The sequence below is a fragment of the Mesocricetus auratus genome, unplaced genomic scaffold (genome assembly GCF_017639785.1).
Source record: "Mesocricetus auratus isolate SY011 unplaced genomic scaffold, BCM_Maur_2.0 Super-Scaffold_100013, whole genome shotgun sequence".
In the NCBI taxonomy this organism is placed as follows: Eukaryota; Metazoa; Chordata; class Mammalia; order Rodentia; family Cricetidae; genus Mesocricetus; species Mesocricetus auratus.
In genome coordinates this window covers 30384302-30402586 of record NW_024429196.1, presented here as the reverse complement: position 1 = coordinate 30402586, position 18285 = coordinate 30384302, and the positions used below count along the sequence as shown (strand labels likewise).

Genomic DNA, 18285 nt, shown 5'->3' with positions numbered 1-18285 from the left:
TCTGGCATGATGAAAGCTAGACAGCAGAAGTGTCAACTCAGTTTCTCGGTATCCTGTGACTAGAATATGTGTTGTTTTCAACAATAGAATCATTTCATCAAATTCTGGTGTGCAATCAAGATCAGTGTCAATGGCCTGTAATGTTTTTGAGATACATACCAACAATTCAAGGTAAGGTAGGTACACTTGGCACTTAGCTTTTTATTTGGCAACTGGAGTATCTGGAAGGAATATTATAACCTGTGTTAGATAGTAAGGTAATTCCAATTAAACACACATCTATGTAGAAATATATGCATTTCTATGTATACACATGTGATATATACATCCACATATACACACATACATACCTACACACATATATGTATTTTGAAGAATGACCACCAGAGGGCAGGAAAAACCAACTTATAAAGTTCATGTGTCTTTACGGTAGATTACTTTTTATCATATAACTACTTATTATTTGTCCTCTGATGAGGAAACAATGCAATGGGGAGACAAGGGTATTTATTAAAAGGAGCAATCATTTACATGGGAAGCTGATAAATGCTTTGCTCTCTGAAACATGGCCAGCATCCAAGAGAGAGATTTACTTTCTATTTCTCCTATATAATTCTCGCCTTTCCCACGTGAGCTCTCCCCTACAGTCCTCAATTTCATTTTTTTAAATATAGACAATCAGTAACAATATTTCCAAAGTTCAGGTGAAGTGTTTCCTATGTAGTTATCAACTTGTGACTTGCATTTGGTGAATTTTCTCACTATAATTATAAATAATCAATAATAAAATATGATTTCTAACATGGTGTTTATTAAAATGCATAAAATTAATCTGATAACATCCAAATATTTCATAATTACCTTAGTCATTGTTGCACAATTTCCCACTGCTAAGTTGCTGGTATAGACCAAAATATGTTATGTTTACTGAATAGATATTTATGTGCATATAGGTGTATTCATACACATATATATGCATGCATGTAAGTCTTTGCATTATGTGTATGTATGGGTTTATATTCATCTCCACCCTGTCATGAATACATAATCAAGGTTTTCAGTGTCTTAACATTAAGTAGGCTATCAAAATCTGAGTTTCTTATAAAGGATACTTGTATTTATTCAAGTATTTACATCTGTAGCATTTATATTAATTTTCCCAAATTGTTACCAAGAAATGTGACATAGCCATTAAAAAAGAAGGCATTACTAGATTGAACTAAGCTGTTCTGAAATGATAGAAACCATTTAAAGAAAGGAGAATATTCCTGTAAATACATGAAATAAAACTGTATGTATGGCTATGAGTAATAAATTCCCATCACATGTATTATTATTATTTGACATCTGAAAACACAGTCTCTTGCAAAGAGATACTTCCTATTAATTTGCATAAAATATTTTTTAGGATCAAAAGCTATTAAAAAGTTGTCTTACAAATCTAAAATATGGCTTAACTTTGCAGATTTTACAAGATACAAATAAATGAAGTGGTCATGAAGAGATATGGAAAATATGTAGACTTTTCCACATCCATAGACTTCCTCCCATAAACCCTTGCAAAAATCAAATTAATGAACAGATCTGATAAATAATATAGCAACGAACAAGGGGGAAAAACAAATTGTTGGTTTAACTTACTGGTCCTAGTGACGAAGTAACATTGTTAAATTCTGCCAAATAAGTAATAAACAAAATAAAGGGTACAAAATTCTGGCACTATTTTATGGTAAATCCTCAATTTTTCTAATTATTTCAATAAAGATAATATTTTCAGAACAGCTATTTACATTCCCCCTTTGCTTTTCTGGTTCCTTCTAGCTAATTCATCTTGTGACATTAGGATTACCTTCAGTTCAGTGATACCTAGGGTCACCTGGGAGATGCTCCTCCAGGCACATCCTTAAGGGATTATCTTGTGTAATACGCACAAGATATCCTTTTGTTTGTGTGTTTGTGTTTTTTTTGCAATTATAATTACACTTCACCCTTCCACCTCCTTCCTCACAAACTTCCAGGATATTCTCCTTGCTTCTTTCAAGCCCATGGCCTCCTTTATTATTAATTGTTCTTATAGTTATTGTCAGGATTCATGGGCATGCCTGGTTTGTTATCTGGGTTATGGCATCTGACTCTAGTCCTAATGTTTGAGCAACAAGCATTCTGAATCCCTGAGAAATCTCTTCAGTTCAGCAACACACTTTTAAAGGTGAAATCTCAGTTAAGGTCGGCCTAGTCTCCTTCCCCACCTTGATAAAATATTCTATGTCGGGGATCTTTAAATCAAATAGCGAAATCGATGTTTCCATTTACCAGTGCTGTCTGTCTTGAATCTTATACAGTTATCATTTCCAGCTCATAGCTTATTTCTTTCTCAAGTTCCATTGACGTTAATTTTGCCCTAGTTTTATTCTGTGCAACTTTTCCATTGCAGACCATATTGTTTTTACAAGTGAGCTTTCCTAATCCCATTCTCAAACCTTCTAGCTATGCCCATGAAGGACTGCCGGCCCCTTGTTACATAGAAGTATATCTGAACAGTAAACAAATCACCAAGGTGACAACTTCAATAAGAAATGCCACAGAAAACAATGCTTGATAATGAAGTAATTGCAGTTAAGATTCTGTACTTATTAAAGATTTAAGTAACTGGATGTTGTCACAAGACCTACACATAACTTTGAATGTCAAGTTGCACCAGGGCATACAAATGAGTTTTTCAAAGAGGCTATTAGGAGTACATGTCAAAAATCTTCCAGAACGAGATTTTTATAATACCATAAGATATATTTTGGGAAAATCATATTCACACCATATTATCCACTATTTGGAACATGGCAATGACTTTCTCACTTCTGTTTTTCTTTTTCTTTTTTTTCCCATTTTTCTTTTTTTTTTCGGTTTTTCGAGATATGGTTTCTCTGTGTAGCTTTGGAGGCTGTCCTGGAACTAGCTCTTGTAGACCAGACTGGCCTCGAACTCACAGAGATCCACCTCCCTCTGCCTCCTGAGTGCTGGGATTAAAGGCTTGTACTACCAACGCCTGGCTCTCGCTTCTGTTTTTCAATATTAAAAACTAGTTAAAATAAGCAAAGGTGGGAAATAAAGCATTAACATATTTAGAAGGAAGAAACAAAATTCTCCTTGTTCACAGGTAATATTTTTATCTATAGTTTTAAAACAAAGTAACAAACGCTCTTCAAACTAACACAAATCATAGTAAGGTTGCAAATAGTTACTATATTCAAACCAATTATTTTCCAGTATAGCAGGAATGAACATCAGCATAACGAATCTGATTTCCAGGAAATAAACCTGTATGCCAGTCAGCCTACTTTCCAGGTTGCTAGGAGACAGGACTCTTAGGATTCCAGAGGATTTATGAGAGGTGAAAGGCACAACCAGACTCAATTGCTCAGAGGAAAGATTGACCATACTACCAGCCAATCAGAGAACGTTTGGACATCTCCGCTAGCCAATTAGAGATTCAGAACTCCAGTCGCTCCCTCCAAGCTACCTGGACTTTCTACGTAGTTGGGAGCTCGCTACGGCTGCCTGGGCCCCTCCGGTGCTGCTTGGAGGCTGAGCCAGTGGGTCAAGGGGAGCCATGGAAAATATCCCTACAGTGGGCTTGGGCACGTGGAAGGTGAGGATACTCTTCGGTTTGCGATTGGGCTGATTAAGGGAACTCGAGAGTGATGAATACTTGCTCAGGAGCGGTCAGGATCGCGGGGTGACTGCCTCCACACCGGGCTCTGATCAAGGTCCTGCCTGAAGAGTCGGGCTCCCTCTTGCTCAACAAGTGTTCAACGTCCTAAAACACTTGCCCCCTGCACGGTTGAGTCAGGCTAAACTATATATAGCAAAGTGATCTTGAACCCGACCTTGTGTGAGATATTCATAGACCTCCAATCTCCAAAGAAGGTTGTGCCCTGTAGCACTAATCGTCCTTGCACAGTAAAACCAAGTGTGTATGAAACGGCCACCAGGAAGCATGCTACTTTGCATGCTAAAATAACCAAAAGAAACGAAACAAAAAAATACATAATTGCACTATCTTTCTGTCCACTTCTGGCTTCTACTTAATGACAGTAGAGTTATTTGCTAGTGATTCCAGTGCTTGCGCAGCAGCTGTTATACGCTGATAAAACACGTTTTAAATAGAGAGAATGAACATGAAGTTGGGTGGGGAGGAAAGTCTGGGAGGGGGGCAACATAATATATGTTGTATGAAAAATTAAATAAAAATTCTGTTTAGAAAAGATTTTTAAAATAAATGTTTCTCTGGAAAGTTTTGTAAAAGGGTGGGATTTTTCAGGCAGTTTAATGATTTGTGTGCTCTTGGGTGCTTCATAGTGAAGGTTGACACAGAAGAAATGTCAGTTACCGTTTAGATGAAGGCTTAGGAAAATCAAGAGGTCTCTCCAAAGTTGGTCTTTTTCTGATTCCTCAAATACCTATTTCTGTTGCTCTCATCTCTCACTTACTAGCTCATTGGACAGTGTTCTTATTTTTATTTTCTGTAACTGAAGAAGGATATTCAGTTATTTTGTACTTTGAGGAACCTGCGGTTCGTTATATAAAAGCAATTATAGCTGTATATTTTAATATCATTAATAAGTATTTGTAATTAAAATTAAAACAGGAAAAAAAGCATCACCTTCTCAACACAATGAAAAAATTAATTCTATCTCCAAAAATGTGGAAAGCACCTAAAACCACAGCACAACGTGACATTGACTGGTGGTACTGAATAATTTAGCAAATCTAGTTACGTATGCTGCTTTGAATAATTAAGTAAACTATGGATCAAAGCACGGAAGAGCTCGAATTCAAGACTAAATTGGCCTATTACCTCTCAGATTTAATGGAAACGTATACTGTGTGCCATTAAACTACTCCTGTACTTGTCACACAGGTATCTGATGGGTGTCATTTGTTTTACCTTTCCCACTGATTCAACATTCCTGAGTGTTAGATCCCAGACTGCCTCATGCTCCAGCTACCGTTACTTGTTACTCATTTAGTAATCATTCAGGAACGCGACAGTAATCATTCAGCAGGAGCTGAAAATGCCTGTGGTCTTTCCCCAGATGATTAACATAGCCACATAATCACATCCTGACTCCGACCCTCCATAACTTTAGGTTTGGCTGATATTAGTACTGTTGTAATGATTTGGGTGTTTTTCTATGACTTGGTTCTACTTTCCCAGGTGACAAGGGGGACACTGAGTTGGTGTCCCATGATGACAGAAGGATCCTTGTGTTTGCTTGTATTGCAGGCCGTTCCAGGAGAAGTAGCTGATGCTGTGAAGGTGGCTATCAACTTGGGGTACCGACACTTTGACTGTGCTTACTTATACGGCAATGAGGCTGAAGTTGGAATGGGAATCAACTCCAAGATCAAGGAGGGTGTGGTGAAAAGAGAGGATCTGTTTGTTGTCAGTAAGGTAAGATTTCTCAGTTGCAAGGACGGCAGGGTCTCAGCCTCTGCAGTGACGGGATACTGAGACCGTTAGAATCATCTAGCCTAGAGGATTTTTCAGTTTCCTTATGGAAATTGGTGTCTTCAGTGTGCAATTGATTCAGAGCTAACAAGGTCTTCTAAAGTTTCATGAACATGTGAAGTTCTGTTTTGTATAGGTTTGCCTCAGACTTTTTTTTTTAAACTGGGCAATTCAAAGGGCCACCAATCAACAGTACATTCATGCACACACTTGGTTGAGCGATGACACCTTTGTGCCTGAGGTACACAGGATAAAATTCTAGCCCCAGTAAACTCTTGCCTACACAGACGTGCCTAACGTGGAGGCCCCTGCTGCTAGTGATGTTAAAAGTGCACATTGAAAAATCCCCACTAAGACATTGATGCTATCAGGATAGCTTGACAAACAGGAAGTAAACCATAAATGAACATGAAGTGTGCATGAACACAGAAGATGTAGGAGTCTGTAGGAAGGAAAGGGAGACTGGAGAAATGGACAGGGTTCAAGTCATAGAAGTCCTGGCATGTAAGAAGCTTGCACTTTTTCTTGAAACTTAGGGGGTTGAGAACAAACACTGTTTCTAAGTAAGGTAGTTTTCTTTTACATGTGAATGAGACGTGTGCATAGGACATAATGGTAGCTGACAGGAGGAATGTGCACTTTAAACAGGATGTATTAACAGTGTAGGTGACAGATGTTGAAATGTCTGTTCTGGCAGTGAGAAAGAGAAAGCACATATGAAGGCGAGTAAGGAAATACACCCGTGGACAACACAAGGTTAAACCAAGACTTAAAAGCTGGTTTGTTTGTTTTTTTCTTTCTTTTCATTTTTTTTTTTTTGCCAGGCATGGTGTCACACAGCATTAATCCCAAAAGAGGCTAGCAGATCTCTGTGAGTTCAAGGCCAGCCTGCCCTATAGTGAGTTCCATGACAGCCAGAGCTACATAGTAAGATGCTATCTCAGGATAAGGGATGGGGATAAAGCTGTTTTTTAAAAAATGTTTTAAGCCTTGATTCCAAGTTTTAATACCAGAAAACAGTCACATGTTTAAGTTCCAACTATCATTCAGGAGCACTGCTCAGGTGGCACACGGTCAGAGTCCCAATGTTAGCATTTTAAAAATGAGAATTTGAATTGGCTGGACTCATGTAGAGTTTAAGATCTCACATACATATCACACATTTCTGCTTTACTTAACATGATTGATTTTTACTGCTTATATCTATTGTGTAAGATTGAGGAGATGGAGGAATGGAGACGAGTTGGGGCTTGTTCGCTAAGGATGGAGTTTTTCTTCTGAGTCTTCATTCACGAGGAACTAGGGATTTCAAAGCATCCATAATCGATGTGCATCTTGCTTTCAAGTGGGTGGTTGTCAGTGTGAAAGTGTGCTGATCATTGCGGAAACTTAGAAGAATCACTGAAATATAATTGAAGTAGATGACATTACTTATTTATTCACAATGGGAATTATTATTAATAATGTGATGTGTTTACCTCTAATTTGGATTTCTCCCCTCCCTTCCCTTCCTTTGTCATGTATGTGTGTGTATGTCAGTGTGTGTATGTGTGGTATGAGTGTCATGTATCTTCATGTGTGTATGCCTAAGTTAATGTGAGGAAGCCAGAGGAGGATGTCAACGTCCTGCTTTAACATTCTACCCAACTCTTTTGGGACAAGGGCTTGTTAATTCCACAGATATAAGGAGAAAGACCATTGACCCAAATTGTGGCCAAATTAATTTTAAAAAGTCTTTTTTTATTTGTGTACAAGGACTGTTCCTACAGGTAGGTTCAAGAGATCAGTATTGGATGTGGGTAAGAAGGGTTTTTATATTTCAAGACTAGTTTCCCAAATATGTAGTTGGTCAGACAAATAGGCGAGCTTACATGAGTACAACATAAGCATAACAAATTGGTCATAACCTCTTGAAACAAAGACATGGGTTGCAAGGTAATCATAACAATCTCCTGAAACAAAACACAGTTGCCATTTCCTGGAACAGACAATATAGAATCATTTGTAGTTAAGGTTACAGAGGGGCACAGACCAATTCTTGAGAAACAGATTTAATCATAAACAGGAATGAACCTAGTTTGTCTTTATTGTAAGATGGCTTTCAAACTCAAGGTGAAGGCAGGCTCATTTATAAGTTTCTCACCGAACCTTCAGGTAGGCTAGCAGCCTCCCTTTAAATGCCTTCCTGTGCTGTCCTTAACCTCTCTGGAGTAGGAAAGGCTTCCTGCTGTGGAAAACAGCAACCCTTTTCTAAGGATAATGTCACTATTTTCCTTTAGAACATGCTGTGTGGTGTTGTCAGGTGTAAGTGTGTGTGTGTGTGGGGGGGAACCAATGAGTATCTGAGCAGTTGGTTTTTGATTATGGCCTTGTAACAATAGTGACCCTTTCCTTCTGTAGCTGTGGTGTACCTACCACAAGAAGTCGTTAGTGAAAACGGCATGCACCAATACCCTGAAGGCCTTAAACATGGATTACCTGGACCTCTACCTCATACACTGGCCCATGGGTTTCCAGGTACTAGTCACTTTGAAGATAGACTTCTGCAAAGACCCAATCGGCACTAACACGGGTGAGAGGTTGGGAGCAAAACATTTTCTGTGTTTTATCATAGAAAATATAAAATAGGAATTAAGCTGGAATTTCCAACATTTGAAATCATTAGAAATTATGACATATATATTTTCTGATACTTATCCTGTGACCAACTAGGAAGGTATAATTGGCCATGAGAGACATGTAGTGTGTAAGCCCTTGTTACTGTTCAGCCAAGTGACTAGGTTTTTGCCTCTCAGCATGTCTTCCTCTTCCCTCCATACCCTGCCTTTGTATTCTCACTTGGCTGTCACTCATCTTGATGGGAAGTCTTAGAAAAATAAAAACCCTATAATATTGTTGGGCAAAAGTTGACTACATTAAGACGTGAAGGAAGCCCCGTTGTTTCTTGATTTTAAAAATCTCAATCAGGCGGGCATTCAAACTTTGTGAAAGTTTCATGATGGGATTTTGCTGACCTCACCTTCCCTTCCCACTTGGTCTTAAAGTGGCAGCTGAGCCTAGAGAGGACAAAAAGCACAGCCAGGCCAGTAGGCCTTAGTGACAGGGTTAAGCTAAGTGAAAGTCCTTTGGTGCAGACTCTGCACATCTGTCTTCTCTCCCTACATAGTCTCCTGATGGAGAATGCCACAAGCCCCAGTAAGCTTCATGTGTTCTGGTTCTCACAGCCTGGAAAAAAAGATGTACCTTTGGATGGCTTTGGAATGGTCATACCCAGTAACACCAGCTTTCTGGACACATGGGAGGTAAGCTAAAGCAAGCCACTTACTTCACACCCACTTAGAGATACCCAAATGAAAGTTGCACAAGATCTCATGAACATCTATGTTAAAATATATGATGGTTAAATACTGATTGTCAACTTGACATGATCTAGAATCAGCTAGGTCAAGAATCAAACCCCAGGTCAAGTATTTGAAGAGGTTCCTAGATTGGATTAAATGAGGCTCAGAGGAGTCACCCTCAGTATAAGAAGCATCATTCCATGAACTGGGGCCCTTGACTAAATACAAAGAGAGAGGTCGTCAGGCACTTGTGTGCATCTCTGTCTATTTCCTAACTGTGGATGTAATGTGACCAAGGCCCTCACACTCCTGTTACCAAGACTCCCCCACAATGATGGATGAATGGCCATCCCTTTAAAATGTAAACGAAAAATAATCCTTTCCTTCTGTTGCCTTTTTAATAATCTTGTCAAAACAAAAAGAGAAGTAGTTAACACACACCATGAATTATGGATGAATGCTTGAAAAACTGAAGATACAACAAATACATTTCTCACTAATTCAACTTAGTTTAGTGTATAGAATAATAGAGATCTCTCCTTTTCCCTCAGCTGTTTCTTTTTGAAATTAGAACAAAATACCATTTTTTCTAGGAAATACAGAGTAATAAAAAAGGAAATTTAAAAACCCATGTTCCCCTCAGCTTCTGGCAATCAATAGCATTGAAGTTCTCTCCTAGTTCCTGTTACAGAAACATAAGGTTGGCAACATTTTGAAGCCCACATTGGAAGGTAGGAAAAGGTTAGAGGGAAGATGAGAAAGTGTCAGGTCAGTGTCCAGGGTCCAGATGAAAAATGGTGAGTGCTCGATTAAAGTGGTGAGCAAGAGACGTCAGGAAGGTGGTGCACTTGAGAGTCTCACGAAGTCAGTGAAGCTGACAGAGTAGGAAGAGAGAACGGCGAGGCTCTCCATGTGAGCTCTAGTACTGTTGCTTCCCAGCTTGAGGAACCGAGCAGCGCCCATTTGAACAAGTTCAAGTATAAATCAGCAAAGCTTAGGGAAGAGTTTCAACTCAAAAGATGCAATATGGAGCTTTTCCTGTGAGAATGTTGGGTGAAACTGTTGGGATACTTCAGACCCTTGGAAAGGGAGAGAAGAGGAACAGAACAGACAGGAAGAAGTCCCTGGCAGCCTCCCCTCCTGTAAAACAGAAAGAAACTGAACAAAGTGATTCTGAGGGTCTCAGCCCTTTCTTTCATCTTGGAATTCTGCTCATCAAACATTTGGGGTTCAAACCACACTTGTTTAAACATCCATGGTGTTTACTGGGTGATTTTTGTAGAACCTTAATTTGTTGGTTTCTGTCTTTAGTCACAGGAGACTTCTGCCTGCCTCCATACTGCCATGATGCTTATAGGCTTTCTGAAAGCCAAGGTAGAGGGCTCACTTATCAGAAGTCAGCCCAGTTTCAGACAGCTTTGCCCTCACATTACTTATAATGTGTAATGATTAGAGTGAGAAACGAGAATCTGACCTGTCAGTGAGCTCAGGATGAATATCTAGGTAAGAAGAAAAGTGAAGAGATAGAGACAGCATGGAGCAGACTGCTCTAGGTCATCGCAGAGCCTGGGAGTAGGAACAGCTCAGATGTGAAGAGTTAGAGCTGGCCGTGGAGACGACTGCTCTAGGTCACCTTGGAGCGCAGGAGTAGAACAGCACAAGTACACTGAATGCTTACTGACATCCAGCCGTGGCCAAATGCTTTGTGGGTATCATTCCACGTAACGTTGAATCATGGCTTATCGGAGAGCTAGACAGCATGCAGAACTTGTGGACTCAGCCCATTTCTTTCTCTTTCAGGCCATGGAGGACCTGGTGACTGAGGGACTGGTGAAGAACCTTGGGGTGTCAAACTTTAACCATGAACAGCTTGAGAAACTTCTAAATAAGCCTGGTTTGAGATTCAGGCCAATCACTAACCAGGTGAGCTGGTGGATGGTCAGAAGTTTCACAAGGTGTTTTTTTTTTATCTCCATGGGGAGATTGGATGAGACAGGTAACATGTTTGTCTGTGTTAGCTGTCAGAATGGTAATGAAGTCACAGGCAGAAGTGGCTGGTCGAATGGGCAAGTGCCATGGGTGAGTAAAGTGTGACACAGATCTGGATTCTTGACAGGTGTTTGAAGGCAGATGATCAAGTGTGTTCAGAAGAGCAGGGTTCTCAGACTCTTCACCCTCATTAAAGGAAAGCTGTTCCCTTTCACTCACCCAGCCTGGCAGAATCCAGAAATGAGTCTCTCTCCCTGCCACGCCTGTTCTTCACATTTTGCACAGAATATATGGTACCCCAAATCTTATCTTTTTATATGTTTACTGGCTATTATTTGTCACCGGGATTTAATGACCATAGAAATTTTTGGTCTGAAGTTGGTTGTAGGTATAGCTGAAAACCTGCACATGAAGTTTTTCACTAAATATTGGTTGAATAGATGCAATTAGAGAATTACACGTGACAAGTACATGCTGCATGTGATATCAACAAACCTTCAAAAGAGACTTCCCTGGAAGCTGATCTTGCTGGATGTGGCATGATCCTGAAAGCAAGGGCACTGCTCATAAATGAGCATTAGTTATAAGTCTGTTTACAACCTGGAATTGTGCATGAGAAAATGGAGGAGGCAGAAATAACAGCTTGAGTTTGAAACTCAAATCCTGGTGACGAAAGATAGCCGATAAGCAAATTAAATGTGCAAGATGTCGGATAACGTGATTACTGTAGGAAATGTGAGGGCAGGAGGGAGAGTTAATGTTTTCAGACTGCTCAGGCTTGTCCCTACACAGTGGAAGAAAGCCTTCCCGAGCTTTCTGCATGACATAGGTGTCTAAGAGTCTGCAGACTTGGAGCCTCTTATAGCATCTGACATCTTGGAGATGGCTGAGACCCAGCCTACTCATTGGTAGGTGGAGACACCCACCTTAAGAGAGGCCATCTAGCTTGGTGTTGGTGGCACACGCCTTTAATCCCAGCATTTGGGAGGCAGAGGCAGGCAGATATCTGTGAGTTCGAGACCAGCCTGGTCTACAGAGCGAGTTCCAGGACAGCCTCCAAAACAATACAGAGAAACCCTGTCTTGAAAAACCAAAAAAAAAAAAAAAAAAAAAAAAGAGGCCATCCACCTAGTTAGTGATGCTGGGGGCATCAAGTGTGTTTTGGGTGCTTTCCTAGGATGCTACTTGTCTGACTTCTTTTGGTATACTATGGTTCTGTTTGTAGATTGAATGCCACCCATATCTTAACCAGAAGAATCTGATTGATTTTTGCCATAAAAGAAATGTGTCTGTGACAGCTTACCGTCCTCTTGGAGGTTCAAGGTAAGGAAATGTTAGACACTGTGCTAATCTGAATGCTGATGCTAGATACTCCCCGTGTGTTCCATTTGAGAGTTGGAGGAACTTCACTGAGAAAGGGTAAAGGGGCCTGCCCACACCACTCAGGTCCAGGGAGAAGAAGTTAGAGAGCTATTTCTCAAACTGGAGAGTTGCCTTGATTGGGCTTCCTGTGAGGGTAACCAGCTTTGAAGGGACAGACCTGGCATAAAGTGAATCCCTGCTGATCTGCCTGGTAGTTCGTCAGTCAGCTACTGACCTGTCTTTCAAGGCATGTCACAAAATTCAGGGTCTTTAGATAAGGCTAAAGGGATGCCTTCTTTCCCCTAACCTGGAGTTTGTGCCTTTCCCTTACTGAGCCACCTAAGCTACAACTGTGGAACCATTCCTTTTCCATACTCCCAGTCCAACACAACACAAAGTTCAATTGCTAGGAGTCTGTCTTTTGATCTCTGCTGTCTTCATCTGTACCTTAATGAAATACAGAACCCGTTAGGTTATTAGCCCCTTAACACCCTTGGAGCTCCGTCAATTCCTTTGGTTACTCACCTGCTAGCTGGAGTGATCTCATTGCACACAATCATATCTGCTTCCTATTCTAACTTTGTTCTGCCTGAGCATGTGTGGAGAAGCTGACATAGCTCCATCCTTCTCTGATCACTCTATTTCCCAGTCCTGCAAATCTTCAAAATATCAGTCACATAAAATTACTGGTGGTTGCTTGGATAGAATATTCTTTCTAGTCATTGCATGTTGTTCTTTTTAACTAAAATCTGTATTTTTCTTTTTGTGAATTTGCTTGCTCTTGTTTCTGTTGTCATGTTCAGCTCAGCAGCTCTGTGTCCTCCAGGAAGCTTCCATGATCCCCTTTGTGTATTTGGTGCACTGTTCTTGTCATAGCATCTCATCTTTATTCCCTTTCACCATTTCATGCACTAGGTTTCTTTGAACTGATGTCCCCTGACTACAGGGACCATCTCTTCTTAGTCTATTCCTACCCTCAGGCTGGGTGCCAGCAAACTATTAGGAAGCCAGGAAAGGCTGGACTTATCTCATTTTTTTCTTACCTCTCTGTTTTTTTCATGTGAAATAGGGTATACAGATTTGGACTTGATAGCAGCTCCGGAGATGCTAGAAGTCTGGGTCATACTTTACAGCTGAGTCTTGGCATAGAAGGGTCTCTGTTAGAGAAATTGAGAGACTTATGGCAAGATAACATCCACTCACTCTGCTCTGACTTGCTTCATTCTTGAAACCTGTTAACTTCTTAATAAAAGATGATTTGCTGGGTTTGATTCCACAGCACTGTGTAAACCAGATGTAGTACATACCTATAATCCCAGTACTTTGAAGAGGAAGCAGAAAGATGAGAAGTCCAAAGTCATTCTCTTTTTTTTCCTGTTTTTTTTATTTAAATTAGAAACAAGCTTGCTTCACATGTCAATCCCAGCTCCCTCTCACTCCCCTCCTCTCCCATCCCCTAACTTCCGCAACCCCCAACCCAATCCCAACTCCACTCTCCAGGGAGGGTGGGGCCCTTCATGGATTATCTCCAAAGTCTGTCATATCATCCTGGGGTAGGGGCTAGGCCCTCACCCATGTGTCCAGGCTGACAGAGCATCCCTCCATGTGGTATGGGCTCCTAAAGTCCATTTGGATGCCAGGAATAAATACTGATCTATTGCCCGAGGCCACAAAGAATGCCAAGAACCCATGTTCAGGAGGTCTGGATCAGTCCCATGCTGGCCTCTCAGATATCAGTCTGGGGTCCATGAGCTCCCTCTTGTTCAGGTAGGCTTTTTCTGTGAGTTTCACCATCCCAATCTTGACCCCTTTGCTCATTGCTCCTCCAGAGGGTTCCAGAAGTTCAGTTTAGTGTTTAGCTGTGGGTGTCTGCCTCTGCTTCCATCAGTCACTGAATGAAGGCTCTAGGATGACATACAAGGTAGTCATCAGTCACATTATTGGGGAAGGACATTTAAGGTAGCCTCTCCACTATTGGTTAGATTGCCAGTTGGGGTCGTCCTTATAGAGCTCTGGAAATCTCACTAGTGCCAGATCTCTCCCATTCTCAGGCTACATATCAAGCTCAAAGCCAGATATGACACCCTATCTAAAATAAAATAAAACGACTTGCTTTGATTACTGGTATCCTTGCTTGGATGAATTTTTGATGGATATGACCAGTCTTAAAAATATCTTATACTAAAAGTTTTTACAAACAAGAAAAATAGAAAACCTCACCCAGGTCTGGAGACACCTGCCAGCAATCTCAGCACTCAAGAGTTAAGAGGCAAGAGGATTGATTTTTGAGGCTAACCAGGTCTGCCAAGTGAGTTACCTCAAAAATAAAAAGTAGTCAGCAAGTAAAATAAAAAATGATAAATTTTTAATCTTAGAGAAAAGTAAATTGTGTAAGCATTTGTGTTGACTATTCTGATGACTTGACATGCTTTGCTGTGTCTCTCTAGCAATGGGGTTGACTTGTTGGATGACAGTGTCGTTCGGAAGATTGCAAAGAAGCATGGGAAGTCTTCTGCTCAGGTACAGGGAAAGAAGTGTCAGGTGCTGAGCTCACACTTCTCCAACATCTCTCCCCACCATCGTGGGCCTTGCTAGTTTCTAGAAAGGGGTCAGTTCACCCTGGATGATTTGATTCTCCAGAATGCCCTTGTTTGGAGCTCTAAGTTGGTTGCTTCCATGTTTTCATCCAGCCAAACCATATACCCTGCCTTCTCAACTGTCAGCACTCAGGATGCCCTCCAGTACCGCGTCCTCTGCCCCACCAATGGCACAGACAACCAGTGAGAGAGAGAGCAGTCATTAAAGTCAGCCTTATCCAAATATCCTTATCATTTGGGGAACTGGATACATGCTGAGGGATTCTAGTAAAGGTGTGGGTGAGTCCTCTAACCTTCTCCTTGGGCTGATGACATTCGTTACAAATACACTGACAAAGCAGTTAAGTTTGATTCCTAAAGGCCTTTGAGATTGCAAGACTTTTGTGCTCTTGCTGTACAATGAAACTGAACTATTATAATTCCTTAGCCTTGATTCCATTTGTTTTGTTTCTATGTGAAACTTTCTTTCCTACAGATTTTGATCCGATTTCAGATCCAAAGGAATGTGATAGTGATCCCGAAATCTGTCACCCCAAGTCGAATTAGGGAGAATTTCCAGGTGGGCTTTTCCTTGTTTTAGAGTGTTTCAGATCATGATTTAGAGACTAGATTGCTGGCTAACTTTCATAACAAACCATCAAGCCTAGATCTCTGTGACTGTCACCCCACAGAGGTGTATTCCTCTATGAACTGTGTTGGTGACCTGCCTTTCACAAAGTTAGGAGAGGTTCTTACTTTGTCGCCCCTACCACCACAGCCAAAGCTGGATATCTTCTCCGTTCAACCCAAGTTGGGGAAAGAGTTAAGAGGAGCTCATGGGGAAGCTTGTAACAGACCACTGTGTGGAATGAGCCCCTCCCTCCCATTCAGTCATTCTGCCACACTGACCCTCAAAGGAAGCTAGATATGCCCAGTGTGTGCTCAAGAGGAAGGAATGCAGGGTTAATGAGCATCTAGCTGGTCTGGGCCATATGGAGTATGTCCACTAGTCTATCGAAGGCAGCTGTTGTGGGTGTTATATTCTTCACAAATCAGTGAAAACGGATGTGTTAGGCCTCTTAATTAGCTAGAACATTATAAAATGCTGATTGAGAGAAGCCTTTTAAAGCTTAACCAAGAGTCACAGAAGAAATGGAACCTGATGCTGAGGACAAAGTTTACAAGAGGCTCAAGAGAAAGTGCTAGTCAGTTCTTCCGGAGCCAGGAATTGTGTACGTGAGCTTAACTAGAAGACAAATATCAAGGATCATAGGCTGGGGCCTTGTCGTCTGAGCTGGCCAAAGGCTTTCAATACAAGTGCCTATGCTCTCTATGACAGCTCAGAGTACCTGTTTAGTATTTATTCTAGTACTGTTTACTTCTTCCCTTGGTACTAATGACTCCTGCACTGAGGCTGCCTCCCTACTATTTCCATACCTACTGTGTAGCTGGTTTGGCTAAACCTGAAGATAGCCATCTCCCTAGGGTAGAGGTTGGGGTCCTACAGCTTCCCTCTTTAGCAGGGTGAAGCCACTGGATGTTCTTCTGTTTGTTCTCCTTGGATTCAGGCCCTCAGCTGTACTGAGTGTGGTCACTGTGGGGACACTGTTTTAGGGGAATTTGATCATAGCTGTCAAATGTGTTAGAGGGGGAAGGGCAGGAGAGATAAGAATACTATTTGAACATGAAGTTACTCAGAACGCTATTGCATTATTTGATGCCAAAGTCAGTACCAACTGACTTCCTAGTTGATGGGGTAGTAGGTCAGTGGAGAAAATACTTTGTTTTTTCCAAAACTCTTTCTCTGTGTTCCTCACTCCCATAAAATAAAAACAAAATATAGCTCATCTTTCCAAGGTTTCTTAAATGTAAATGAGGCTAAACCTGTGCCCATCAAGTGAAGAAAATCAAAGTGCATTTTGGGAGACTCAGCTATCTTTGGGGAGTTCTAGGTATCTAATGAAGAATTTTTTTCTTATCTTGGTGTCCATTGTAGGGAACACTCATGCCAATTAAATGGGTTTAATCTGAATTCCCTATTATCATCTGATTTTGGCTTCAGGTATTTGATTTTGAATTAACAAAAAAAGATATGGAGGAACTCCTCAGCCTAGACAAGAACCTCCGGTTGGCCACATTCCCCTCGTAAGTCCATCTCCTTTACATCCTTTTAAAAATTAAGGGAGTTATACACACGCGGGATGACTGGTTCTTGAATAGATATTTACTGTTACATTCAAGGTTAATTAAACCTTACTGTAACTCTTTGTTGTTTAATGTTGGGCCAGTGAATAAAGATAATGACTAATTTTTATACAAGACAGTTAGAAAAGCACAACTCTGCCAATTTAAGGTATTTCTTTTAAAAATGACTATTTTTTATTTCTGTTTTTAATTCGTGATTCTGTCTTGCAGAACTGAAAACCACAAGGACTATCCTTTCCACATAGAGTACTGACGACGGCTTCACTCACCCTCCTGTGTTCTCAGGACACCAAGATTGACAGCATGGTTCCACCTCTACTAAGGAATGACAACAGAGTTGGAAGCAAGGAAAACCCTGCCTAGAGCAGAGGACCAGTTCTTGAAGAAACATAAATACCTAGGGATGGGAAAGTGAAGTGACATGAGGGCCATGACTTGAATGAGTTGTTAGGCTGTTGCTGACCAGTGTAATTTATGTGGATTAGTCCTTGTGGCTTCTATTCTCTGAAATGAGATACTTAGGGCTCATGAATTAAAACTACCTTCAGCCTTGAAGAAAACCTGCCTGAGGCCAGTTGTGTTTTTCCTTCATATTACTTTCTGCACTCCAGAGTTTTCTAGATTACTTTCAAGCAAAATCTACATGCACTTAAGAAAAAGAAAATCTTAGGGTCCTTTTTGTTTCCTAGATTCTCTGGAGTTGTAGATTATAGGCTGGTTATCTTTTGTTCTGTCTACTATCCACTTATGAGTGAGTACATAGCATGCTTTTTTCTGTGCCTGGGTTACCTCACTCAGGATGGTTTCTTCTAGCTGCATCCATTCACCTGCGAACTTCAAGATTCCACTGTTTTTTTAAATATGTTTTTATTTAAATTAGAAACATGCATGCTTCAAATGTCAATCCCAGTTCCCTCTCCCACCCCTCCTCCCTTGCCCCCCCCCCCCCGCCAGCCCTCCTCAGCCTCCCACCCAATCCCCACACCATTCCCCAGGGAGGGTGAAGTCCTCCTTGCAGTGATCTCCAGAGTCTGTCATTTCATCCAAGGCGGGACCTAGGCACTTCCCCATGTGTCCAGGCTGAGAGAGCATCCCTCCATGTGGAATGGGCTCCCAAAGTTCATATGTTCACCATGGTGAACACTGATCTACTACTCCAAGGCCCCAGAGATTTCAGAGGCCTCCTCACTGACACTGCATTCGTGGAATCTGGATCAGTTCCCTGTTGGCCTCTCAGCCATCAGTCTGGTGTTCAAGAGCTCCCTCTTGTCTGGTCAGCTGTCTTTGTGGGTTTAACCAGCAC

At 41.1% G+C, this 18285-nt stretch overlaps 1 protein-coding gene across 3 annotated transcripts; it reads left to right on the top strand.

Annotated features, from left to right (window-relative positions):
* The first annotated feature begins 3512 nt into the window (after positions 1-3512).
* Positions 3513-17542, top strand: Akr1e2 (aldo-keto reductase family 1 member E2). Of its 3 annotated transcripts, XM_040755566.1 has the most exons (11): positions 3513-3646; positions 5285-5452; positions 7910-8026; positions 8734-8811; positions 10651-10773; positions 12065-12162; positions 14649-14721; positions 14892-15020; positions 15238-15357; positions 16840-16922; positions 17193-17542. In XM_040755566.1, the coding sequence occupies exons 1-11, from the start codon at positions 3608-3610 to the stop codon at positions 17233-17235; spliced, it is 1071 nt and encodes a 356-aa protein (XP_040611500.1). In that variant the 5' UTR covers positions 3513-3607; the 3' UTR covers positions 17236-17542. The 3 variants fall into 3 exon arrangements, with proteins under 3 accessions (XP_040611500.1, XP_005071812.1, XP_040611501.1); XM_005071755.4 differs by lacking the exon at positions 14892-15020 and having other exon boundaries at positions 15274-15357; XM_040755567.1 differs by lacking the exons at positions 16840-16922; positions 17193-17542 and having other exon boundaries at positions 14892-15357.
* The last annotated feature ends 743 nt before the right edge of the window (positions 17543-18285 follow it).